The 26,771-nt window shown below is 39.0% G+C and overlaps 1 protein-coding gene across 1 annotated transcript in view; it reads right to left on the bottom strand.

The window, feature by feature from the left end:
• LOC126025888 (filamin A-interacting protein 1-like) overlaps positions 1–22,731 on the bottom strand; it is a 134,374-nt gene extending 111,643 nt beyond the window's left edge. The window contains exons 1-3 of the mRNA XM_049785614.1: positions 22,486–22,731; positions 21,292–21,465; positions 11,644–11,822 (exon numbers count right to left, since the gene is read on the bottom strand). Of these exons, the coding sequence (XP_049641571.1) occupies positions 11,644–11,822; positions 21,292–21,465; positions 22,486–22,731 (599 nt within the window). The remainder of the gene's footprint in view (positions 1–11,643; positions 11,823–21,291; positions 21,466–22,485) is intronic.
• Positions 22,732–26,771: the final 4,040 nt, after the last annotated feature.

Raw genomic sequence — 26,771 nt, 5'->3', positions numbered from 1 at the left:
AAGACTTCTAAGTAGTGGGTTGGATACAGAGGGGACCACATATTCTAGCCGCCCTGGGGGCGAGGGAAGAGGAAATGGGAGGTAGAACAAAAACGGAGGATTAGGGAGGACAATTTGGGGATGGGAATCCCCCCTGATTTTATGTAAATATGTACCTAAAATGTTATTGTCAACAATATGTAAGACACTATGATCAAAATAAAAATTATATTAAAAAAAAATGAAGTCATGAAATTTTCCTATTCTTGGATGGACATTGGAACTATTTTACTGAGTGAAATAAAGTCAGAGGGAGAGAGATAGACACAGAATAGTTTTATTCGTCTATGGGATTTAAGAAATATAAAAGTCAGTATAGTAATAATAGCCAGAGAAAATAGAGATGGGGACCAGAAAACTAGCCCATGATATAAGGTTACCAGAAAGATGGTGAGTACCATTAGAGAAATAACTGCACCAACAACTACCATGACAATGATAATGAGAGAGAGAAATCAAATGCAGGTCTTGAAGACTGGCAGGGGTTGAGGGAGGAGGGAGTTGAGGACATTGATGATGGGAATGTTGTGCTGGTGAAGGATGATGTAAATTCAATGACTGAAACCCAACTATGGACATTTTTGTAACTGTGCTTAACTAAAGAGATTATTATTTTAAAAATATCCTTAAGGTTAAAAAATTTTGGTGCATCAATAGAATACTCTGCAACTGTGGAATGATGAAATTGTGCAATTTGTTGCAACTGATTGAACTGGACAATATGTTGATTGAAGTAAACTAAAAGAAGAAAGACAAACACCGGATGATCTCACTTATCTGTGGTATATAATATAATTGTATTGGAAATGGAATGTAGTAAAGGGTGGGTCTCTAGATCACCCTTGACCTCAGCACCTAGGGAGAATGACAGAGAAGAAAAGAAATCAAAGGGGAAAAGAAACTAAGGGGGAACAAGGATCTGGGTTTAGATTATATGGAGAATATGGAAGAATAGTATAGCTATGCATCCGAATACAGACTCAACAGTGAAAACATGAGATCTTAAATGAAAACAGTGAACTTTAATGTACCTGCCAAGATGGCAGCAGTCAGGGCATGGGGAGTTTGTTATGGGAATGGGGATGACAGAATATGGGAACACTGCTGATGAGAGATGACACTGGTTGTGAGATTGGTGTTGAAATATTACATACCTAAAACCCAACTATCAAAATAATAGTTCTTTAATTAAATAAACATTTTTATGGAGGGGAGGATTTTTTTGCCATGTATTAAACAAGGCCTCATGCATGCAGTGCAGATATTTTTCAGTTGAACTACCTCCTTCCACCCAGGGTTCATAAATTTTGACTCAGCAGTTTCATGTCTAAGAATTTACTCTTAATAGAACAATCAAAAAGCCATTAAAAACTTCATTGCAGTGGGAGGCTATTCATCATAACAGCCTTTATAGTGAAAAAGTGGAAGAATGTCCAAGAAGGAAATTTGCCCATAGAAGGAAATTAAATGACATCTATATGTTACCATGTTGTGTTCAATTCCCTGTCAGAAATCAGTGGGTGATGTAGAAACATGTTTGTGATGTTTAGATTATGAAAGAATCAAGATGCTAAACTTTTCAAATATGAAGGAGGGAGGATTTTTGTTTTGCTTTGTTCTCTCTCTCTTTTTGGTAGTAATGTTTCTTATTTATTAAGCTGTAAAGTCTTTTTTTGGGAATCATTCTTTGCTTCAGTACATCAAGAAGGTTGCAACCTGTCTTATTATCTGTTTCTGAGGAAAACTCCAAAGCTCTCAAGAATATTTGGCGTCCTCTAAGGCAAGTGACCTATCATATCCCATTCTCCCTACATGAGTTAAGTGAAGAAAACTATTCCAGAGGCTAATTGATTATTAGAAATGAAGGAAATTTGTAAATTACAATGTAGAACTTTCCCTATATTTCAGTAGCCCAATCAACAGTCTATGAACTTGGCCCCTATGGTAAGAAATGTAAATAAAACAGAGCAACCTCCCTTATCTTGTTGAAGAATGTTTGATTTTTATAGTGTAGATCAGTCAGTGTTGGGTTCAATCTGGAGGTTACAGTGAAAGGTACAGGAGCAATAGACACTTGGTACTCTTAAGAAAACATCACACAGAATTAGGAAGACTCTGAATGTTTTTGTTCACAATGAGCTGTGCTCTTCATAAAACTATCACTTAATCTTTGCTTTTCTTGAGTTTGATTTCTTAAATGCAGACATTGGTTTCCATGGTTGAAAAAAAAAAACATGTTTCTTGATCATTCTAATGCCAGCTTAGTTTTATAGTGTTAGATTATTCATACAATGAGTAAAACCCCTCTTCTAAAGAAAATAAGATACAACTAGACCCAGAACTAATTATTCATTTGTTTCTCTGTATATTCTGTTGTCATAGCACTTACAACACTTAACCGGTTTTCATCTGTAATTGTCATACTGAATGTTAGGCCTGTTGAAAGCCCTAATGTATCATCACATATTTAGCACTGAGCAAAGGATCTAACTCACTGCCTCTGGCCATCAAAAAGATGTGATGCAAAGCTGCATTGGGAAAATAAGGCATATTTTAAGAAAGAAGGACATGCTTACTAAATGTAAGCAATGTGCCAAGCCACATATAGGCACTTTCTGTGGTTTGTCTAATTCAGTTATTGTAACAACTTACGTATACATTTTTTAGTGCATGTGGTACCAAAACCTCATACTTGCAAGGCGTTCAATTTATCACTGACCCACATCCCTCACCTGAGATCTGTCTCATTTTGTAAAAGCAGGTGGTGAAACTGAGACTGACGGAGATTAAGCCAAATAGTGTGACCACATGAGTAAATGGAGTCACGGTTCACCCTTTTTGTTCTAACTTCTGTGTATTAATTAATCACTGTATCCCTCTACAAAAAGTCTTTTCACTCATTTTTTTTCTTGTCAAACAATCATTTACTTATTATTCCCACCAGTCATTTCTATCTTCATAGTCAACCGATGTTAACTTGATCATTCTTTCTCATCTAAGGGAATAATACACTTGCCCAGAAAGTTGATCTGTATTATAAATTTAGGATATAGTTTAATTCTCATATTCCACTTTGATTTCCATTTGGATGGCCAAAACAAGTTATCCTTGAGGTTTTCATGATTCTTCTTCCTCTTTTTGTTTTATAGTCCAGATGGAATAGAAATTTGAGATTGCCTTTGCACATTCTGTCTTTGGCTTCCTATTTAATGGGGCTGTCAAGCAGTAGCTTAGAGCCAGGTAGTAGATGTATTTATCAAGTGCTCACATATGTACTGGATTCACATGGAGCTATGTTGAGGCTGTTGAATAATTACAGTTTTTAATACCTTTTTTTCCTGACTTTCCATAGTGATGCAATAGTTATGTCAGTACCCCTTTCTCCTCTATATTTATCTGCCAATTAGTTTGTGAGTACTTATTTTTTTTCAATTACACTCTATTTGTGTCCTTTTTTTTTTTTTTTTTTTTTTTTGGTTTTATGCTATACCTGGTGGCAGTGTTCAGGGCTTACTCCTGACTCTGTGCAAAGGGATCACTCCTGCCAGTGCTCAGGAGATCATATGGGATGTTGGAGACTGACTCTGGGTAACCACCTACAAGTCCAACACCGTATCCACTGTTCATGTTCTGGCTCCTTATGTCTTAAATTTCTTATGGACTTCTGTTTTTTTTTTCTCCAAGAAAATGATTTGGGAATTTAGAAGTGATTGTAAGGAGAATAGCACCATACATGTTAAGAGAGTAATCTCTTGATTCTTAGGGGCCAATGTCAGTGGTGCTTAGGGGTCCTGGAGACCCTTGTTGGTGCATTCTCTTCTTTCTGCAGTGCAAGCCTAACAGCTCCATGCTCAGACCCACATTCAGGAGTAATTTGGGTAGCAGGGAAACATTGGTTGCTTGGGACTGAACTCAGGATCTCAATACATGCTAGATATATGGTCTCTCTCCCTGACCCTAAGTCTAAATACCTGTTACATATTCAATCCTATTAGCAAGAGTACAGCAAGTTTTTGCGAAAGTTTACATATATATATATATATTTAAAGTGCTTCTTATAGAAGCAGACTAATAGGAGGCAAATTGGGGAGGGAAATTGCCTTAAGTGAAATACTAACTGCATATCTGGTTTTCAGATCAGTCTCCTATCTCCAAGTTTCTGGTTCATCTTGCCTTATTTGTATTGTTGTTTTTTTCTTTAGGATTTATTTATTTGTAAAAGAATATAATTTTTAATATTGATGGTTTTTCTTTGAAAAATGACTGAAATTATAAAGTTATTTATGATTGTGTTTCAGGCATATGACATTCTATACTAATCTCTTCACCAATTTTCACGTCCCTTCAGCAATCCCTTTCCCCTGTTTATCTCCCATCAAAAACAAAGCAGTTTTTATTTACTTTGTTTTATTTTTGTGTTTGGGTCACACCCAGCAGCACTCAGAGGTTACTCCTGGCTCTGCGCTCAGAAATTGCTCCTGGCAGGCTCCAGACACCATATGGGATGCCAGGGGATTGAACTGTGGTCAGACTTAGGTCAGCCGCATGCAAGGCAAACACCCTACCACTGCACCACAGCTCTGGTCCCGCCACTTTATCCTGAAAAAAGAACTGAATATCCATGGCAAAGGTCAGGTGAGACCCAGCATTCTTTTCACTGCTTGCAAGACATAGTCTTTAGGATGTGTAATACATTTAACTCCTTGCCAAAAACCAAAAAGGAAATTATTGCATTTGAGTACAATGTATTCAGCATTAATTTAGTGTGCATGAAATTTAAAACTTTTGGCTTTTCAAGTATGATTTTTAGAAAGTGGATTCAGTGTATTTTTAAGACATTATACCCATCATGTTATTCTTTATGGGGTATCCGGAAAAGCTGAGAGAGTCAGGCCAAAGAAACTGAAAATCCCAATAGCAATAGTTATAAGATATTGAATTATCTAGTAAAGTACCACAAGTTTAATATGTTGGTTGATTTTTCCAGTGTGGTCTACTTTCATGAGCATTTCATATTAATAGACTATTCATTATATTAACTCCCCTCGTTATCTCAAAATGCTTTAGCAACATCAAGAAGGATCTAAGGGGCTGAAGTGATAACATAGCTGGTGGGGCACTTGCCTTGCCCACACCTGACCAGGTTTGATCACTGGTCATTCATGAGGCCCTCCAGATCTATTAGGAGTGATCAGGGCTTAGCAGGCACACAGTCAGGAGAAAGCCCTGAGCACTGCTAAATAAGGACCACTAAAATTTTTTAAAAAGCACTTAAAATTTGCATTGGTGTCCCTGTTTAACAAAACACACAAAATAATTAGTTTTATATAAATGCTTATCTAGTACTGGACCTGGCATAGCAGAATTCAGTGAATCATTTTGTTTGTTTTTAGTGAATCACTGAGTAAATAAATAAATGGCAACCAACTAATTAGTTAAATTAAAAATTATAAAAGTAAATCCACATTAACACACATGTATCATAAGGGACTATCCAGGCTGCAGAAAGACTTAATATGTTTAAAATAAACCTTTAGCAATAGTCCAATTTATATGCAGAGGGTCAAACATGGCTACTTTGATGTCAGCCTGGATCGTAGGCCTATCATAGTAGAAAATTGATTGTGGAAATCTCTTAATAAAGGTGCTTCAGCCAAAAGTAGAGGTGGGTGTGTCTTATTCTCTACTAAAATATGAAGAGGATAGGCCCGAATGATAGCACAGTGGGTAGGGTTTTTGCTTTGCGTGTGTGACCTGGATTCAATCCCCAGCATCCCATATGGTCCCTTGAACCTGCCAGGAGTAATTTCTGAGTGCAGAACCAGGAGTAACACCTGAGCACTGTAAGGTGCTGCCTCAAAACAAAAGTAAACAAACAAAAATCTGATCAGCAAACAATGTAGCACAGATGTGGTCATGGCAATAGTTCATGAAGTTGAATCTCTAGTACCTTCATCCAAAGATCCCTCTTTTCATGAGAAAACATTTAATGTGGTAGTACTTGCAGAACAAACACAAGAAATTGATTTTACCTGTGCTTTCTTTCTCAGCTTTTGAGAAGTTATCATTTAATCCTTTGCTTTATAACACTGAAGTATCTAATATCAGATTAGATATTAGATAGCATTAGTATCTAATCCTAATCGACTAGCCAAGATATTATGAAACGTCACTTAATGCCTTCATAGCCACATCATTACACTGCTGCCACAGCAGTTTATGTTTCCCACTTGAGGAATTACTTCCAGACCAAAAATGTAGTACTATGTATGGTTAGTATAAAGTTATCTAGAAAAGCATGGCTTCCAAAGAAAAGGGCAACATTTAGTTTCATCACTATTTTCCCCATTGAAATAGAAATATCAAAATAATGTAGGGAGAAAGATGTCACTCATTGCTGGTAGGAATGCAGACTGGTCTGGCCTTTTTGGAAAACAATATGGACATTCCTTAAAAAGCTAGGAGCTTCCATATGATCCAGCAATACTATTTTTAGGGATATACCTTAGGAACACAAAAACACAATACAAAAATGCCCTCAGCACTCTCCTTTGTTTATTACAGCACTATTTACAATATCCAGAATCTGGAAACAACCTAAGTGGCTTAAGAAACTATAGTACATCTACACAGAGGAATACTATGCTGTAATTAGGAAAAATGAAGTCATAAAATCTGCTTATACATGGTTGGACAGGGGGACGATTATGCTGAGTGAAGTGAGCCAGAGAGAAAGGGATAGACATTGAATAATTTCACTCATTTGTGCGATATGAGAAAAAAAGAGATAGTATGGTAAAGTACCCAGAGACAATAGGAACAAAAGTCAGGAGGTTCAGTCCAGGGTAGAAAGTTCACAAAGAGAGGTGAGTGTAACTAGAGTAGAGAAGGGTCTACTAGAACAATGATAGTTGGTGCTGATTGTTGAGGAGGAGGAGGAGGAGGAGGAGGAGGAGGAGGAGGAGGAGGAGGAGGAGGAGGAGGAGGAGGAGGAGGAGGAGGAGGAGGAGGAGGAGGGAATAGAAAAGAGAGAAGTAATTACCTGCGGAGGAGGAGGAGGAGGAGGAGGAGGGAGGAGGAGGAGGAGGAGGAGGGAATAGAAAAGAGAGAAGTAATTACCTGCTCTAGAGCAAGTGGAGAGAGAGAAAGAGAAGTAATTACTTGCCTGCCCTAGACCAAGTGGAGAGAGAGAGAAAAGAGATTGTATGACTGAAACCCAACAATGTACAATTTTGTAGCTGTGGTGCTTAAATAAAGCAATTAAAAAAGTCATAAAAAAGAAAAATAACTATGATATGTGCTTTATTTTTTGAAAGTAAAGACAGAATTAATTTTCACTTATGGGAAAATTTTGAAGGATACCACAGACTGAATGTGATTTTGGCTTTTGTTTTTTTAGTGAAGCCATACAAAAAAGCCAAAAATTATTGGCATTGCTTTTGTAGAAAAACTTCACATGGCCTCCACTTGTAGTTTTGCCAAGTATATAACTCAGGTCATCGGTGACACACATTTCCATGAATTGGAGTTGGTCAGTGAACAAAAAGCTGTCATGAACAATGGAGATAATATTACATTATAGATAGACCAAACCAGACAGATTACAGTGAAGAAAACCTTGCATCAGTTGACATGCTTGGGAGCAAGGTCTCCTAAACTGACCCCTGCTCAGCATTCTGCAACAAAAAGCCACTTGTTTACTGATTATGATAACAACATCACTTGGATAACATTTTGGCCTGAATTCAGCATGTGACATCAGTCTCCTTTAGGATTTTCCACATGAAGTGAATTCTCTGAAGAAAACACAGAAATTGAATCTTAATTCAAAATCCATTATTCTACCCTCTGAGGGTTCATTAACGACCTCATTCACATATTTGTTAATTTTTATTTTATCATTATTAAGTACACATATTCCAACATTTGTAAGCCCAGTGCTAAACATACAGTGATTTTCAGAGCATCAGTCCGATAATGTTTCATAGTTATCCTGACCCAACCTCCTTTTATGGAGGTTGTGCTATCTTTATTTCTCTGTATTTTCAGATCACTGATTGGGGAGGAGTTTACATAACTTTGAGAAAGGAAGTAAGTTTCTTTGAACAAACTTTTTGTGAGGGTTAAGTAGTTGAATGCTTGAGAAGAGGCACTCAATAAAGTTGGAAGGACTTAGTGATGGTGTGTGTTGTTGTCTGAGAATAAGACAGACATAGTATTTCCCCCTGTTAAGCCCTTCTTAAATGTCTCTTATTTGTTTTTACCACTTTTTATTTTGGCAAGTGGTATTTACTTAATTTTTTAGTGTACAATTAAACAGATAGAAGTCATTTATGCCTCATATTGCCTACAAGTCTTTTACCTAATGGAGGGGACTAAAGCTTCAACAATGCTGAGATAGAAAATCATGATGTTATACAAGCAAGGCAGAAGAATGATCTGTACCATGTTGAGAAAAAAAATAGGATTGACATTCTCACAGTCAAAGAACTCCATCTGTAAATTGTTCCTTGGCAAACAGGAAAGGGTGACTATGTCTCATAGAATGGCTGAACTCATTTTTTTGGGGGGGGGGAATAAGAAGTTGTTCTCTTTCCATGTTGTACAATTTACATTCATTCCACAGTTTTACTCTCCTCAAATCTCTGCCCTTATTTTCATTGATTTGTTGTTCCCATCTCAGCAACATTGTACATCACTCTTTCTTGTTTAAATAATCCTCACCATTTGCCACTTAGTATTTTTTGCTTTACTTCTGGATAATCCTCAGTCTTTCTTCAGAAGAAGTAGAGGTACAGTAGTGATTATGCCACCATCAGTCCTCGACATTAGCACCTCAAATCTGTGTATCTTGCATCATTGTCTATATGGGACAGCTTTTGATTAGGGTTAGTCTGTAGCCTCTGTTCTGTGGTAGGGAGCACTCACCATGGTCAGTGTGTTTTGGTTCTCTAAAATAGTGCCAAGTAAATGTGAGGGCCAAAATGTGCCCATTTAGTGCCAAACCATTGGTCTTCAAAACAGTATTCTACATTGACTCATTGAATTATAAATCCTATATTGCAGTTAACTGATTCAAATTTTTCTTTAATATGCCCTGGAAGATATTTCAAGTCCATGAGTGGCAGAGTAAGCAAATCCTCTTCTCCGTAGTGAGTAGAAAAACCTCCTTATAAGTGGAGCAAGAAACTGGATGGAGGGAATATGGATTATCCGACACCCTAACTGAGAATATAGTAGAAAGCACACTGAAAAGACCTAGAAGTTTGCCATGATCTGCACTGTAAAATCATTATTGATTTTCTAGGTAAATATAAATTGTAAAGAGTTAAAGTAAAGTAGTTGAAACTCTTAATATTTTAGAGAAGAAAAGTCACAAGCAATTTTTTTCTCTGTAACAAAATGGGCATAAAATACAATAATAGTTGGGCATTGTATGATTAGTTATTTTTTAATTTTAATAGTACCTATATTAGAAGAATCAATGTTCTTTCATTTCTTATGGATGTACATACTTTTGTTCAGAACAGAGAATTAAAGTAGAACAGAATAAGTTACCATGCATATAGTTATAAAAATCTCTCCTTTTCGATGGCCAAATTTCTCATACTGTGGGTTTATATTTTAAGCTTCTGTGTTTTTATTTCTTATTTAATCTTCAAAGCATTATGATTTGGCTTGTACACAACCTCACTATTTTTTTTCTATTTTTCTCCAAAGGGTTCATTACGTTCCCCACTGTCTTTCTTGCTGCCAAATCTATTTTCTCATCCTTTTCTAAATTATTTGGTGCTGTTAAACTGTTTTATCTTTCCTGAAGACTTCTTATTGCTTGATTTCTTTTCCTTCTTACTCTTCTGGTTCTTTGCACCCTCTACCATTCTTTCTCAGCTTTCTTCTAGAAACTATGAAGCATTAATTTTTTTAGATTTACTATCTCAGAATTCTCTCTTCTCACCACACCAACAGCCCCATGCTTCAGTTATCACTGATTGCAAACCCACATCCCCTAGCCCATTCTTTTACAGACCTATTTTTTCAACTATGAGTTGTCTTCAGATATCGCCTCTTTCCACTGGACTTTGGAAAATACCAGGAAATATATTATACTCAAAATCACTCAGTTCTACTCCCACCATCTTTTGAGCTGTACTTCCCTACCCAAATACTGCAACAACATAATGCTTTTCTATTTTTAAATTTTGTTTCTCGATAATGAGGCCTTAGCAAGAGTTCCTTGTTTTCCTACTCTCACCTTATAGAGAGACCAGCTGTCCCATATCAACTGATAATATTGACCATACATCAAAAATATTTATATTTTAAGGATTCTGATCCCATAGTCATTGGAAAACCTTGACTTTAACATACCCGATGTCTTTCCTCTATGTTGTCTTGTTGATAATTTTTTTTAAATTTTTTTAAATTTTTAATTTTTTTGCTGAAGTCTTGCAAACAGTCTCAGGGTTCAGGAAGCCACTTCCCAGAGATTATCTGTGGCTCAATGTCACAGACCAAGGGATGTGGTACTGCTTGCGAGCTTTGTGGTACTCATAGACCTCCCGAGCTACACCAGCAATGATTAGGGTACTGGAGATCAAACTTGGTTTGACTCCATCTAAGATATGCATCCTGTCCCTTGCACTATCTGAGCTGCCTTATCGACTTTTTAAGGAAGTATACTTAGGAGCTGGTGAAATAGTACAGTGGGTAGGGTGCTTGCCTTGAAAGCAGCTGACCAGGTTCAATTCCTAGTACCCCATATGGTCCATGATCCCTGTCAGGAGTGATCCCTGAGTGTAGAGCCAGGAGTAAGTCCTGAGCACTACCACTGAGTGTGGCCCCTATAGCAAAAGCAAAGCAAACCAAGAAAAAAAAAAAAGATAGCATTCTTTTTTTTTGTTTTTGTTTTTGGGCCACACCCGGCGGTGCTCAGGGGTTACTCCTGGCTGTCTGCTCAGAAATAGCTCCTGGCAGGCACGGGGGACCATATGGGACACCGGGATTCGAACCAACCACCTTTGGTCCTGGATCGGCTGTTTGCAAGGCAAACGCTGCTGTGCTATCTCTCCAGGCCCATTTTTAATGAACTCATTGCCCTTCTCAGCATTTTGTCATTTGCTCCTCCTTGCCAAGAGTGAAAAGTCCAATTGCTCTAGATTTTCCTTTCTTCAATATGTAATCACATCTAGTGTTGGAACCCTGAGAAAAGTTTATTCCTTTAGTATCCATCCAGATTTCTTACTTCCATCCTGTGAAACTTGTTTCTGTCCCTGATTTAGCATAATTTACTTGCCTTTTTGCATAAGGTCTAGAACTCCATTTATCATTGCCTTCAACAGAGCATTCCCATATAATTAGGTGCCCAGGAGGTGGTTTTATGGTCCTTATCACACTTTGTTATTGCTTTGTGCATTGTGCTGATTATCCTTAAATGCCCCATTTTTTGTGTACAGAGACGATAGGATTTTTTTTTATACAGAGGCTGTCATATTTATTCTTTTCTCACTGTTCCTGCTATCCCATAGTGAGAAAATAGGAAGAATGTGCAGAAAAAGTTATTGTCTTATCTATGTATCTATATATGTCTTATATATGACTTACCTTTCATATTCCTGTTCTAGTATACTTATGAATGCATCATTCTTCTCCACAAATTCTTTGTGTCTTCTTCTTTCTTCTTCCAACTCCAGTACGGTTTGTCTGTGAGCATTTTCTGCCATTAAAAGCTGGTTCAGGATTCGTTTATGAGATTCCTTGCATCTTTCCATAACTTTGTCCAACTACAAAAGAACAGGCATATTTAAATTCTGTTGGCTAAACATTACATAATAAAAATTATACATAGTGCTTCCATCCTTTACTCTTTTAGAAATGTACAAGTTTTGACTGTCAGTAGTGGGTTTTAGAACTTGTTTAGCCATTATTAGTCCTTTTTCTAATTAATAACTTTTGGATGCATTTTCAGCACAAACAATATTTTTGGTCATAATACATAATTTGTTTCTAGATAAGCAGGAGCAAAAATATTTAAAAAGGAAGAAAAAAAGTACAGTGACAAGCAAATTTGTAAAGCATTTTTATATCTCCAATGAAATAATTGTCCGAAGGTTTAGTAAGTTCCTGTTGCTAGTTGGCTATTCTGAACATTAGGTGGCTTCAGATACACATTGGAATCTAAGATGTGTTCCTTTGGGGATGGCAGTGAAGAACAAAAATGAAGTTGCTGTGGCCACAGGATACTGGAATTCTAAGCACTATTGTGGCTTTTGTGGGGCATTTTTTCTGCTGCTAGGTTTTCTGGAAGTATAAGAAGGTAGGAGGATTGTGCCTGTACTCATTCCATAAAAGTTCTGGTGATATTAGCTCAAATACCAGTATTTCTGGAGTTTTGGTCAGATTGATGTCTTTGGAGAGATCCATAGAATGAAGTAGGGCCATTGGCAAAGTACCAGTTGTGGATGATGGGTGCAGCAGGCATGGCTTTGGACTTTGTCCACCCTTTCCTCCCCAAGATGCCAGCTTTCAGCTGTGTGGCAAGTGTACCCATGCTTTTGCATAGCTTGGTTTATCTCTCTCTCTTTTTTCATAGTGACCAATGTGAATTACAAGCTTTTCACAGTTATATTTAAGGTACACAGTGACAGTAATTTAGGGCCATTCCCACCACCAGTGTTGTCCTCCCTTTGCCCCTCCTAGCATGCATCCCATATCTCCCTCTATGCCCCCTGGACTGCTAGTGTAATTGGTCCCCTTTGTATATAACTTGTTGTAGATCTCGATTCTGTTGTCTTTGACTTTGAGTTTGGTAACAAACATAATATTTTTAACTGCCCTTATAATTTTCCTACAGTGAACAATTGAGGTTTGTTGGAGGTATCAGACCAATTTCCACTACCTCTCTGCTGATAGTTTTTCTCCCCAGAAATCATATCAGAGTAATGATGGTAAGTGAAGGAATTCCTGCACAATGTTTGATTGTACATTAGGTGAGCTGCCTATGATTTCTCCTGTGCAGCCTCCTTATATTCCTCACCAGTGTATGCCTCTGCATCTTGAATGTGTGATCTGTTTTTTATTATATTGTGCATCAAGGTATTTTTATGTGTGTATTAAATCTTATTAATCAATTCTGATTTGGTATGTGGTGTGACGGTGACCAAATGTAAGTGCCATATCCTTTCTGGTTTTCATATCCAATTTGTATTTCTGTTATAAAAGAATCCCCTGATACCTATTTAACACACTGTTTTCCCCTGTTAGACTGTAAATATTCTGAAGAAAGGGCCAATATCCAGTTTTTCTTAAATTCTTTTACTTTTTATTTTGGGCCACACCTGGTGGTGCTCAGGGTTTACTCCTGGCTCTGCATTCAGGTTTCACTCTTGGCAGGCTCAGGGGCTATATGGGATGCCAGGATTGAACCTAGGTTGGTCATATGCAGGGCAAGTGCTACTTACCCACTATGCTATCATTCTGGCCTCAGTCTTTCTTAAATTTTTTACTACTAACAGAATCTTTTAAAAAAAAAAGTTGCTGTTGTATGTTTGCAGATTAGAAAAACAATAAACAAGCAGCAAGTCAAGCAAAAACAAGGACAGGAAATTGATTAAAATGAACTTAACTCTGGATCTTTGACCAGCGATAAACTGAGTTTTACTTAAGAACATGTGTTGTGAGAGCATGTGACTTTCTAGACTAAGTATTAATTGCTATAGGTCAGGATGTGTGGTAGAGTGCATGCCCCACATCAGTGAGGTCCTGTGTTTAATCTTTTGTACCATAAAAATAATAGTAATGCTGTAACTAAATATGCAATTTAAAACTGGCTTCAGATGTACTATCAACTACTTAAGTATTAGTACTTAAGGTATTTTACTTAGAAATAATTAAGTGGTTGGATTTTATCACTAAAATAAATTCTAATAGCTCTTTCAAAGCTAAAACTATTGAAGTAATTGTTTTTGCTGCATATACTAGATTGGGTGTCTTGAGAAATGCAATATAATTTGAACTCTTGTGACTCTACTCTCAGCAGGAAGATGAGATACATGTACCTGAAAGCATAAAGGGCTGTGGATGGCATCATGAAATAGTAGTGGAATTATATGAAATCATTGCCTTTTTAAAAAAAATTTAGCCCGCTATCAAATCAAATCAAATCAAGCTTAAAAAAGATGAAATTCCTCAGTCATTTTAAGGAGTACTAGGGACAGAAATATTAGAAATATGGCTTTTGGGTTTTTTTGTTTGTTTGTTTTGTTTTTGCTTCTTCTTTTTTTTTTTTTTGGCTACACTCGTGGTGCTCAGGAGTTAGTCCTGGCTCTCAGAAATCGCTCCTCACAGGTTCAGGGGATTATATGGGATGCCGAGGATAGAACCTGGATCTTTCTTGGGTTAGTAGCTTGCAAGTCAAATGCTCTACAGCTGTGCTATCACTCTGGCCCCAAAAGATGGCTTTTTATATTTACTATGCAATGACATCCTGCTCGTTAATTCAACTACCCTAATTGATTCCTGTCCCAACTCTTACCCAGGATAGATCTCTGGAAATTCATCTTTCTGGTCAGTGCTAGTGCAGAATTGAGGTGTTTTCCATCTTTTTTGCTTTCAGTTACTTAATTTGCTATTAGAAAGGAATAGCAACCTTTGTTTTATATTACCTCCTCAATCACAGACCACCCTAATTCTCAAGCTTGATCTTTTTGCACTGTGGCTTTTGTCTCTTTTGTTCTTGATCATCAGTTCTTTGAAGATTGCCCTATGTTTTTTTTTATTACCATGAATATACTAATAGAGATGAAAACTAATATAGAAGGCAGAGAAAGTTTTCATTTTAGCAGATCCCAAGCAATAGATAAGCTACTCACAAAAATGTCCACTCCTCCTGGACTTTACTGAACCCTACATAATTATTATTGTATTTCTGGAATCCTAAAATAGACTTCATTATCTCATTTCTTTGGTATCTGAGATGTGGGGGGGTTTAAACACAATAATTTCTTTACTCTGTAGAGTACTTGTAGACCCTCTGAGAGCCTTTCTTTGTCCTCATTGTCACTCTGAAAGGTAATAGACCTCTGTTCATCTTGGTCATCAATCAGGCCTCAAGTCATTGGCCCCCAAGTCTACCTTTTCATCCTTAGTGTGGGTTGCATTCTGGGTGATCTTCAGATTTAGATGCATTTAGATGGTTCTTTTTTTTATGCCTCCTCAGCATCCCTTCTCTGTCCTCAGGTACCTGTTGATGCCCAGGCTTTATTCACACAACATCCATCTGATAAGGGGCTAATGTCTAAGACATACAAGGTATTGACAAAGCTTTTGTTTGTTTGGTTTTGGATTCACAGCTAGCAGTGTTCAGGGACTACTCTTCACTCTGTGCTTAGGGATCACTTCTGGCAGAGCTCAGGAACTATATATGGTACCTGAGATTAATCCTAGGTTGTCTGCATGCAAGGCAATGCCTATCTCTCTAGCCCCATCTCCAGTGCTGTTTTGGAAAGGGAGGGCCCTTATTCTGTTTGGCTGATCACTCAGGATTCACTCCTGTCAGGAGAATCATAGTAGTGTGGCAGGGATTGAAACCGGGTTAGCTACATGCAAAACAAATGCCTTATCAGTTGCACTATCTCTCTAGTCCTATGCCCATGCTGTTCTAAATACCATAACTGGACACATTTTCTTTTCTTACTCTTTTATAAATTTTTTTTTTTATTTTGATTTTGGGCTACATCCAGTGACGCTCAGGGGTTACTCCTGGCTACATGCTCAGAAATTGCTCCTGTCTTGGGGCCCCCTATGGTTTGCCGAGGGAGCGAACCACGGTCCATCCTGGGTCAGCCACATGCAAGGCAAATGCCCTACCTCTGCGCCTTTGCTCTGGTCCCGACTTCTGTGAAACATTTTCATTAATCATAAATACTATACTTTTTTACTTTTATGGCTTCTAATTCTCCCATATATTTTATATATTACATATATATTATATATTCTTAACTCCCTTTACCTGTATATATTTCTTTGTACCATCTATTCTTTTTTTTATTTGTTTGATTTTTGGCCCACACTGAGAAGTTCTCGGGGCTTTCTCCTGGTTCTATACTCAGGAATCACTATTGGACATGCTTAGGGTATGTGGTGCTTAGGATCGACATTTGGTCAGCCACATGCAGAGCAAGTGCCTTCATCCCTTAATTTAATCCTTTAATTCTCCAGTTCCTCCAGCTGTTGTTGTCTTCTTCTAGTTCTTCCTCTTATTGTTCTTCCTCTTAAGAATTGATCCCACTTCGATCTCTACAAAGATACTGTCAAGGTTGCATTTGGAAAAGCACGTGTATGCACGTATGTGGAAAGAAAGTACGAGAGGAAGATTTTCCATACAGCTTAACTTTTCGGGTTATTCATCTACTACCTGGTATCTTTCAAGGCTGTGCCCAGCTCCAGCTGTGTGTTTACTTAGTTTTATTGTAGCAGGAGGTTGAACGGATTATACTGAGGTGCAAAGACTCATTTCAGCCCAGCTAGGCTTAGAAATAGTTTCCTCAGTTTACTCTTCTCTTCAAGCAAGAAACCTTAGCTGAGTAGTGGAACAAAGAGATCATGGTCCCAAAGAGATAATGGCCACCTGTAGAAGCAGGTGTTTTCCTACCTGTGATATAATAGAGTTAAAAAGTAATATTACTAATTTCACTTCTTCTGTCAGCCTGTTTCATTAGGGTATAAAATGGGAAATGAAGGGAAGGAGCAATAGCACAGCTGGGAGAGCATTTGCCTTGAATGCTGCCAACCCAGGTTCAATCCCTGGCATCCTATATGGTCCTCCAAGCCTGCCATGAGTGATTTTTGAGTATGGAGCCAGGAGTAACCCCTGAGCACAGCCAGGTGTGGCCCAAAAAGAAAAATTAAAAAAAGGGGGGCATAGGGGCCGGGTAGGTGGCGCTGGAGGTAAGGTGTCTGCCTTGCAAGCGCTAGCCAAGGAAGGACCGCGGTTCGATCCCCCGGCGTCCCATATGGTCCCCCCAAGCCAGGGGCGATTTCTGAGCACATAGCCAGGAGTAACCCCTGAGCGTCAAACGGGTGTGGCCCAAAAACCAAAAAAAAAAAAAAAAAAAAGGGGGGGAGGCATAAACTGTAATTTGGGGGTCAGTACTTTGAATGTGAACACTGCTAAGCACATTCTGGTACACTTAATAAAACTGAAACTCTCTGTGTCCTGAGACATTGTTTGTGATTCCTGCTGCATAGTATTTTAAAAATTGGCATCAGAAATGCATTTTTTGGGGCCGGCAAGGTGGCGCTAGAGGTAAGGTGTCTGCCTTGCAAGCACTAGCCAAGGAAAGGACCACGGTTCGATCCCCCGGCGTCCCATATGGTCCCCCCCAAGCCAGGGGCAATTTCTGAGCGCATAGCCAGGAGTAACCCCTGAGCATCTAACGGGTGTGGCCTGAAAAACCAAAAAAAAAAAAAAAAAAAAGAAATGCATTTTTTAGTTACGGTATAATCTCTTAAGACTCTATCTTTTCTTGAAAAAAAATAAGAAAGTATTTAACCACATCATACTTCTCATGTTAGGTAGTTTTGGGGAGGCTGTGAACATTTGAGAGATCCCACTGAAGGGAATTTTATTTGGTTCCACAATTTAAAATTTCCAAGTAATTACTAGTTATTTTGATATAGGAAAGGGTTCCAGAAATGTTTGTACTAACACTAGGCCAGGGAGAAAGCTAAGGTCTCAAGGGTATATGACTTGAATACATAAGACCCCAAGTTCTTTTTGTTTTGTCTTGTTTTGGGGAGGGGTTGAACACACCTGGAGTACTCAGGCCTTACACCTGGCTCTATGTTCAGAGATTACTTCTGGTGATGTTCAGGGCACAGATGAGATGGTGAGGATTAAACTCAGCTAGACTACGTGCAAAGCAAACCTACCTGCTGTACTTTTGCTCTGACTCCAAGACCCCAAGTTGTATCCCTGACATCACAGAGCCACCAGCCATCTCTGAGTGTGGCACTTGTGACCCTCAGCACTGCTGGTTCCAGGCAGTATTGTGTCACTGGGCCAGAGCGTTGAACTCTGACCCATTTGGTTGAGAATTAGAAGGTGGGGCTGGAGCAGTGGTGCCAGGGGTCAGGGGTCTGCCTTGCCCGTGCTAGCCTACGACAGATGCGGTTCGATTTCCCAGTGTTCCGTATGGTCCCCCAAGCCAGGAGCAACTTCTGAGCGCATAGCCAGGAGTAACCCCTGAGCGTCACCGGGTGTGGCCCAAAAAACAAAAAAACAAACTAAAACAGATAATTAGCAGGGTGGTCCTGGAACCCTCCAGTGGATGCTTGGGAGCTGTTTGCACACACAACAACAACAACAACACAAAACTTCCCTAATTTATATAATACCTTTATCATCCACAGTTTTCTATTTTCTTTGATATCTTATTTTGAAAAACTAATGAGTCTCCACCATATTTTTTAATCTGAAGTTTATTTTCCTACCATGTGATAGAAGTGAGAAGAGTTTGTTTTCCTAAGTTAGTTTGCCTTAAAATAGAGAAGAGGGGCCGGAGAGATAGCATGGAGGTAAGGCGTTTGCCTTTCATGCAGGAGGTCATCGGTTCGAATCCCGGCGCCCCATATGGTCCCCTGTGCCTGCCAGGAGCAATTTCTGAGCCTGGAGCCAGGAATAACCCCTGAGCACTGCCAGGTGTGACCCAAAAACCAAAAAAAAAAAAAAAAAAAAAAAAAAAATAAAATAGAGAAGAAACTCCCTGTAGTTTATTATCCTAGGCATCATAGGAATTTTTTGCATTTTTCAAAAAGAACATTATGAGTGACAAGAGAGGGAGGATAGAAGAAAGCAAAAAGAGAGATAAATTTTAGCCTGCAGATCTTGATTTGGATGTAATTGTGTTGTTGCCACAAATGCTATCAGTAGGAATATTGTCCTCTATTTTCTCCAGCCTTTGAAAAAAATCATAATAAAGATTCTCTTTACTGTTTATTTTACAGATATCTTCCTCTCCTATATTAGAGGAAGAGGGTAGGCAACTGGTCTGTTGAGTAGATAGAATTACAAAGAACTCACAGAATTGGATAGAGTGATAGCTGAGAAAAGAAAAACTATAAGGGGGAAACAGAAGTTAAAAGAAAGTGGACAGATCACATAGATAGGGAAAGTGAGAAAAACAACCAAAGAAGACTGGTTTTGTAAAGGATGGCCATACTATGATTACCTTCCAGGGTATATTTTGGAATCATAGGGAGAAAGTCAGAGTATTTTCAAAATTTTTTAAACTTTATTTGATTGATCGGTTGATTGGTTTCTGGGCTACACCCGGCGGCATTCCGGGGTTACTCCTGGCTCTGCACCTAGAAATCGCCCCCAGCAGGCTCAGGGGTCCATATGGGATGCCAGGAATCAAACCGGATCCCTCCCTGGTTGGCCACATGCAAGGCAAAATGCCCTACTATCTCTGTGCTCTCTCTCTGGCCCTGTATACATACATAGTAGAACTATTTTGTAACTAAAATCTTTTCCTACTGATTTCAGCATAAGTTTGAGGATCATTCTGTCCTATTTCACACTAATGCATTAGCTAGTTTTTTTGTTTGATAGCTCACGGTGATTATTAATTTGCATTTATGTTTATGTGGGCTGAGAATTTGTCTTTAGTGCCCTTTCAGCTACCATGAGAAGAGCCAGAGAAGGTCTTGACACTATTGACTTGAGTGCAGCCTCAGCTCGTCTTGTTTAAAATTTGGATTAAAGCACAAGTCAACAGACTTTGGGTGGTCTCTTCCTCACCCCTCTGAGAAACAGATCCGTATAACCACACTGTGTCACAACTTGGCAAGACAGTAGTCTTCTCCTGAGACACCCAAGACGAGAATAGCAAGGACAGAAGAGGTCATTTCGGAGGGAGGTTGCCAGAACTTATGTGGAAGAGATTCGTCCAAAACTTGCTTTCATTCTCTCCAGCCTTAACTCATGCTCTGAGTGGTTTCCTTTGAATAAAATTGAAAAAATTATGAAATTTTCCACTGAGGTCTCAAAGGAAAATAGAAGAATAAAAATCAGGATGCCAAAAGACTCGGCAAGTGACAAAACAAGCTGTGCCACCTCTTGGTGGAGCAGTGTCCATGCTGCCCTGCTCATCTTTGCCATTTTCATTTGGCCTTTGGTGTGGGTCTTTGCAGTCATTACAATTTGGAAGGGAAAAAAGGATGTGTGCTCATCTAGAATATATGCTTTGTGAAACTCTTGGATAGCTAGTTCTTCAGGTCATTTCCATTCATGCTCAAACTTTCTATGACATAATACCTAAGTGTTTTCAACAAAAGTAACCTGTAGGATTGAACTTTATCTGTTTTTTATTATAGCCTGAATAATAATCTGAATAATCTTTCAGCCCTCCTCCCCAAAAAATTTGTGGGTGGGAAAAGGAGCAGGGCTTTTATACATTTGGTAGAGCTTAATCTAAGGTCAAGATACAAAACAGGTCACAGAGAGGTAGTACGGAGGCTAAGCCACTTGCCTTGCATGTGGCCATTTCACTTTCCAGTGTCACAAATAATTCCCCAAACACCACAAGCAGTTACCCCTGATCACAGAGCCCCTGAGACTGCAAGGTAAGCCTGCTGGATAAAAAATAACGAGTGGCAACATCCTGCTCGTGATTTGATTTAACTTCTTTTCTTTCTCATAAAACATGTAGTGTTGGGCTGGGATGTTAGTAGAGTGGTAGGGCAGCTGCAGCTGATCTAGGAACAATGTGAGCTCTATCCCGGGAATCCCATATGTTCCCCGAGTCTTCCAGGAGTGATTTCTGAGCGCAGAGCCAGGAGTAACCCCTGAGCACTGCCAGGTCTGACCCAAACCCCCCTTCCCCAAAAAACAACATATAGTTTTTATCTATATTCAGTAAAATATAAATATCTTAGAGTATAAAACTGTAAACAATAAAGAAAGGGGGCCGGAGTGGGTAGCACAGTGATAGGGTGTTTGCCTTGCAAGCGGCTGACTCAGGATGGACATGGGTTCAATTCCTGGCATCCCATATAGTCCCCTGAGCCAGGAGTGATTTCTGAGCGCAGAGCCAGGAGTAAAGCCTGAGTGCCGCTGGGTGTGCCACCCCTCCCCCCCAAAGAAAAGAGACTAGAGAAAGAAGGCAGATGTTGTCATCCACCAGACCTAGTGTCTGGCCAACTAGTAAGGTTCTTCTACCTCCCAGGCTCAGGCCTGGCTAGGCTACAAACCTCATTCATTGGTCTCTCATAGATATCCTCTTGCCAAGGGGCAGCTTTTGCTTGAATAGCATCTCTCTGGAGAGCCTGCAGCACCTTTTTCGGAGTGGCAAATCCATACTGAGCTTCCAACAAAGCCAAGTCCACTTTTTCAGCCTTTAAAATGGTTATGACTTCATCTCGAGCCTAGAAGAACCAAAGTCATTTCAGAAAGGTCACTTTTGTCTATGAGCAGTCACTGTATAGTCTTCTAGTTATATTTAAATGTCGGGTTTTTTTTTTCATTCTCTTTGTATGTAAACAAATACTACTTGTTCATAACAATTTTTGGTCAATGTACTTAAATCATTTTCTTTCCTCCTTAATCTTTAATTACACAAAAATGTCTTGAAAAAAATGTTCACCATCCAACTTGGGTTGCTCATTTTTTCCATGTGTTTGACAAGTAGATAATACGATACCTCGCAATGGTCTGGCGTTTGCATTTTTAGGAGTAAGAAATAGGATTCTCCCACATAGGTAGTAGTGGATTTTCATTTTTAATGTAGGCTAGCAATGCCAGGATAAGTCTAGAAACCAGTTCCCATGATGTGTGTACAAAAGCTCTCATTATAATTTAAGCCAGTTCAGAAGTCATCTGGTTTTATTGTTAGCCATACGTATATGCATTGGAGCTTGTGAATAGCAAGGAGAGCGGTTGTGACCTTTCATAACATTTGTGCCAGTCGCATTTCATAATGACAGCCTTTTTAGGTGTGATTAATTGCTCTTTGAGTTGGCAGAAGAGAATTCTTTGTGTGTGTACTTATACTTTTACATACAAAAATGAACCACAGGTGCCCATTTGTATGGCCACACACACAATACAATCATGAGCAGGCTTTCCTTGAAGCCTGGTAAAGGAAATTCCAGCTCAGGGGGCCGGAGAGATAGCATGGAGGTAAGGTGTTTGCCTTGCATGCAGAAGTACGGCGGTTCGAATCCAGGTATCCCATGTGGTCCCCTGAGCCTGCCAGGAGCGATTTCTGAGCATAGAGCCAGGAGTAACCCCTGAGCGCTGGTGGGGAGACCCAAAAACCAAAAAAAAAAAAAAAAAAAAAAAGAAAGGAAGGGAGGAAGGAGAAAGAAAGAAAGAATGAATGAAAGAAAAAAGAAGGAAGGAAGAAAAGAAAAGGAAAGAAAAAAGAAAATTTCAGTTGAGCTAACCTGCAGTTCTCCTTCCAGAATGCTGAGAAGAAACAATAAGTCATCTCTTGAGAGGTCTTTTTGTTGGTGACCCTTACCGCTCTGTGACTTAGGGCTTGGAGGGGTGGCCTCAGACTCATTGTGGGGGTCTTTGTTGTGGTGGCTCTGCTTTGTGTCTTGCGATCTTTGCAAACTGTGCCCTTTCATTGGTCCAGGAAAAGGCTCCTGAGCTAAGCCCTTCTCCCTGATTTGACTTCTAGAGCGCATTCTTCAAGATCTGAAAGGGAGGAAGACATTTGTAACTCTTAATGGAAGTGGAGTTTTACTCAAGGATCCTATTACTGCTTTAACAAGTCTGTTCACTTGTCATTTTTATTGCACCCAAAGACTGCATCTCTTTTTTTTTTTTTTTTTTTTTTTTTTGGTTTTTGGGCCACACCCGGTGACGCTCAGGGGTTACTCCTGGCTATGCGCTCAGAAGTCGCTCCTGGCTTGGGGGACCATATGGGACGCCGGGGGATCGAACCGCGGTCCGTCCTAGGCTAGCGTAGGCAAGGCAGGCACCTTACCTTTAGCGCCACCGCCCGGCCCCAAGACTGCATCTCTTACTGTCTGTAGCAAAAAGACGTATTAGCAATTCATAAATCATAACCTTATTTACACTTCTGTTTTTGGTGGAGCAAGCGGTAGCATGTTTGCCTTGCATGCACTGACCTAGAACGGACCCCAGTTCGATCCCCTGGTGTCCCATATAGTCCTCAAGCCAGGAGCAATTTCTGAGTGCATAGCCAGAAATTCTGAGCATCACCGGGTGTGACCCCCCCACAATAATTAAAAATATGTTCTGCTTTGATTAAGTCACATAAAGTTCATGAGTAAACAGACTACATGAACTTTGTTCATTTCATTCAGGCATTCCACTTCAGAGACCCTTATTATGCCTCTAGTCACAGCCTAAGTATTTATTTAGCACAATTTTAATGTAAAATGCTTTGACTGCAATGCAATCATCGCAAAACAACAAAATTGGGAACAGTTCTAAGTTTCTGGATATTCACATGTTAGTAAAGTTTTCTAGTATTTCTTAGCCTTTGTTGCATTCTAATAGAATTGGCAGAATTCTTGCTACAGAAATACTTCGGGTTATTTTGTTATGATAGTAAAAAATTTCAATATAGTCTGTAGGTGTTGGGTTCTGCTTTTAATTTGGTTTGGTTTGGGTTTGGGGGCTACACCTGGTCAGAGGATACTCCAAGCTCCGAGTTAAGAACTTGCTCCTACTGTTGATGGGGGATCAAACTCAAGCCTCCCACAGGCCAGATATGCACTCACCCTGCTGACCTATCTTTGTCTCTAGCTCTAAAATTTAGCTATGAATTTTAGTTAGCAATGGTTCCCTAGCCATAAGCATTCCAATAAAATTCCACACTCATTCTTTGGTAAGACCAACATTGAGTTTAGGGCTTTTACCTCTAAGACTGACATTATTGACTATGAGAGTTGACCATCATGGAAACAATATAAAGTCAATTAGTATTTTAGGGACATTTAGCTCCATACCTGATAATATACAAATTAATTTAAAATAGCAAGAAAAAATTGTTACTATCATTGAAGTTCCTAATTTAAGGGTTAAGTAACTAGGGGCTGAAGAAGAGAACAAGAGGTGGGGCCAGAGAGATAACACTGCAATAGGGCATTTTCCTTGAATGCAGCCAACCCGAGGACATGGTTCGATTCCCTGCATTCCAAATGGTCTCCCTGGCCTGCCAGGGTGATTTTTGAGCACAAAGCCAGGAGTAACCCCTGAGCACTGCTCAGTGTGGCCCAAAAGCCAATCATTCAATGAATAAATAAAGTTTAAAAAATAAAAAAGAAGAGAACAGAGATCAGGTACTGGCCTTGCACATTGCTGAATTCAGCTTTAATTCCAAAGTCTATATATAATCCTCTAAGCACCACCAGGAGTGTTCTCTGAGTACCACTGAGCCCACAAACAAACAAACAAACAAACAAATTATGTTGATTAATAATGATTATTTAATCAATAATTATCAATTGATTATCAATAATATTAACAATATAATAAATAGAATAGATAAATAAATTTCTTTATATAAATAGCATAGATAAATAATATTAAATAGTAAATAGAAAATTTACATAGAAACAAATAAATAGATTTAAATGAATAGAAAAACAAATAAATCATAGTGTATCTATATTTCCTATTTGTAACTTAAAATTTCAAGATAAACTGTTTTCCTGATATTATTATTGTTTCTATGGTGAGTATAAATTCTGGACAGAGAGATAGAGGAAAACTTGAAAAAATGATTCTTTGTATTTGCTTAGATATTCTGTTTAGAATGGGATTCTCATTGGTGGAGGAACTTGGGTTCCTTGCTGGTTCTTCTGAGGGGAGGTAATGTGTACATCAGACAATAAGCACTAGCACTATTGTAAACATATGACCAAAACTAATAATTAAATTTTTAAAATGAGTTTGCCAAGGGGTGAAGTCAAGGGATTGAAGTCAAGGGGCTTCGAGATAGTAGTGGAGGGAAGCTGATGCTTCTGATGGGTATGGAGTTGAAACTTTGTGCTGGAAACTTTGTTGTTAACAATATTGTAAATCACCGTGCTAAATAAAAATTGGGATGAGGAAAGGACAAAAACAAAAAAGAACCTTAATAGGATATGCCTAAATCAAAATTATATACCAGAAATAGAAACATTAACATTATTTTAATTGGTTTTAATAATTTTTTTTGTTTTTGTTTTTGGGCCACACCCATTTGATGTTCAGGGTTACTCCTGGCTAAGTGCTCAGAAATTGCCCCTGGTTTGGGGCCACTATATGGGATGCCGGGGATCGAACCGCGGTCATTCCTTGGCTAGTGTTTGCAAGGCAGACATCTTACCTCTAGTGCCACCTCACTGGCCCCAATTTTTTTTTATTTTTTATATATTGGAGAGGAGAGAGGGAGAGGGGAGGTGAGAGAGAAAGAGAGGGGGAGTGAGGGAGAGGAGTGGGGTAGAAAAAGAGTGAAAGGGGAGAGAAGAGGAGAGAGAGAGGGAGAGAGGAGGGAGGGAGGGAGAAGGAGAGAAATGGAGAGACAGGGAGAGAGGGGGGAAGAGGAGGAAGAGAGAGGAAGAGAAGGAGAGAAGTTGGGAGAGATGGAGAAAGAGGGGAGAGGGGGGAGAAAGGGAAGAGAGAGAGAAGAGACAGAGAGAGAGAGGAGAGAGAGGGAAGGGAGGGGACAGAGAAGAGCAGTTTTAATCAAAAAAATTTTAAAGAACTGATTCTCCCAGTCTCAGCTTGCTGGTATCACCACTTAGATTATCAGAGAATCAGAACAGTTAAAGAATCTTAATATCCTTTCAACCAGCTTTCTAGAAGGTGTCCAGTGTTTTATGAACAGAGTTGACTTTTGAAGGTGTGGCTTCTTTACATTCTTTGATCTAGGTGTGCTCTGCTTTAGGTTAAGGGTTTATAGAAATACTTCCTAAAAGTGGGGTCAAAAAGGCACTGAACTGGGTAAGAAAAAAAGTTTGTTATAGAACAGCTGTTATAGATCAGACATGTTGATGACAAGAAAGAGGTGATCTCTGACTGCCTTTCGCCACACATATACAAGAGTTCTTCCTCTAAATTCTGGCACAAGACAAGGCTGCCCGCTCTCACCACTCCTCTTCAACATAATACTGGAAGTGCTTGCTATAGCGATCAGCTAAGAAAAGATATCAAGGGAATCCAGATAGGAAAGAAAGAAGTCAAGCTCTCATTGTTTGCAGATGACATGATACTCTACATAGAAAACCCTAAAGATTCTACCAAAAAGCTTCTAGAACAATAGACTCATATAGCAAGGTGGCAGGCTACAAAATTAACACAGAAATCAATGGCCTTTTTATACACCAATAATGATAGGGAGGAGAAGAACGTCAAGAAGGCAATCCCATTCACATTAGTGCCACACAAACTCAAATACCTTGGAGTCAACTTGACCAAAGACGTGAAGGACCAATACAAAGAAAACTATAAAGCCCTGCTCCAAGAAATAAGAGAGGACACATGAAAATGGAAACACATACCCTGCTCATGGATTGGCAGGATTAACATCATTAAAATGGCAATACTCCCCAAAGCATTATATAGATTTAATGCGATCCCCTTAAAAATACCCATGACATTCTACAAAGAAGTGGATCAAACACTTATGAAGTTCATCTGGAACAATAAACACCCTCGAATAGCTAAAGCACTCCTAGGGAAAAGGAAAATGGGAGGCATTACTTTTCCC

The sequence above is a fragment of the Suncus etruscus genome, chromosome 13 (assembly GCF_024139225.1).
Source record: "Suncus etruscus isolate mSunEtr1 chromosome 13, mSunEtr1.pri.cur, whole genome shotgun sequence".
Taxonomy (NCBI): Eukaryota; Metazoa; Chordata; class Mammalia; order Eulipotyphla; family Soricidae; genus Suncus; species Suncus etruscus.
Note: the sequence above shows the minus strand (reverse complement) of the source record. Positions and strands in the feature narration are given on the sequence as shown.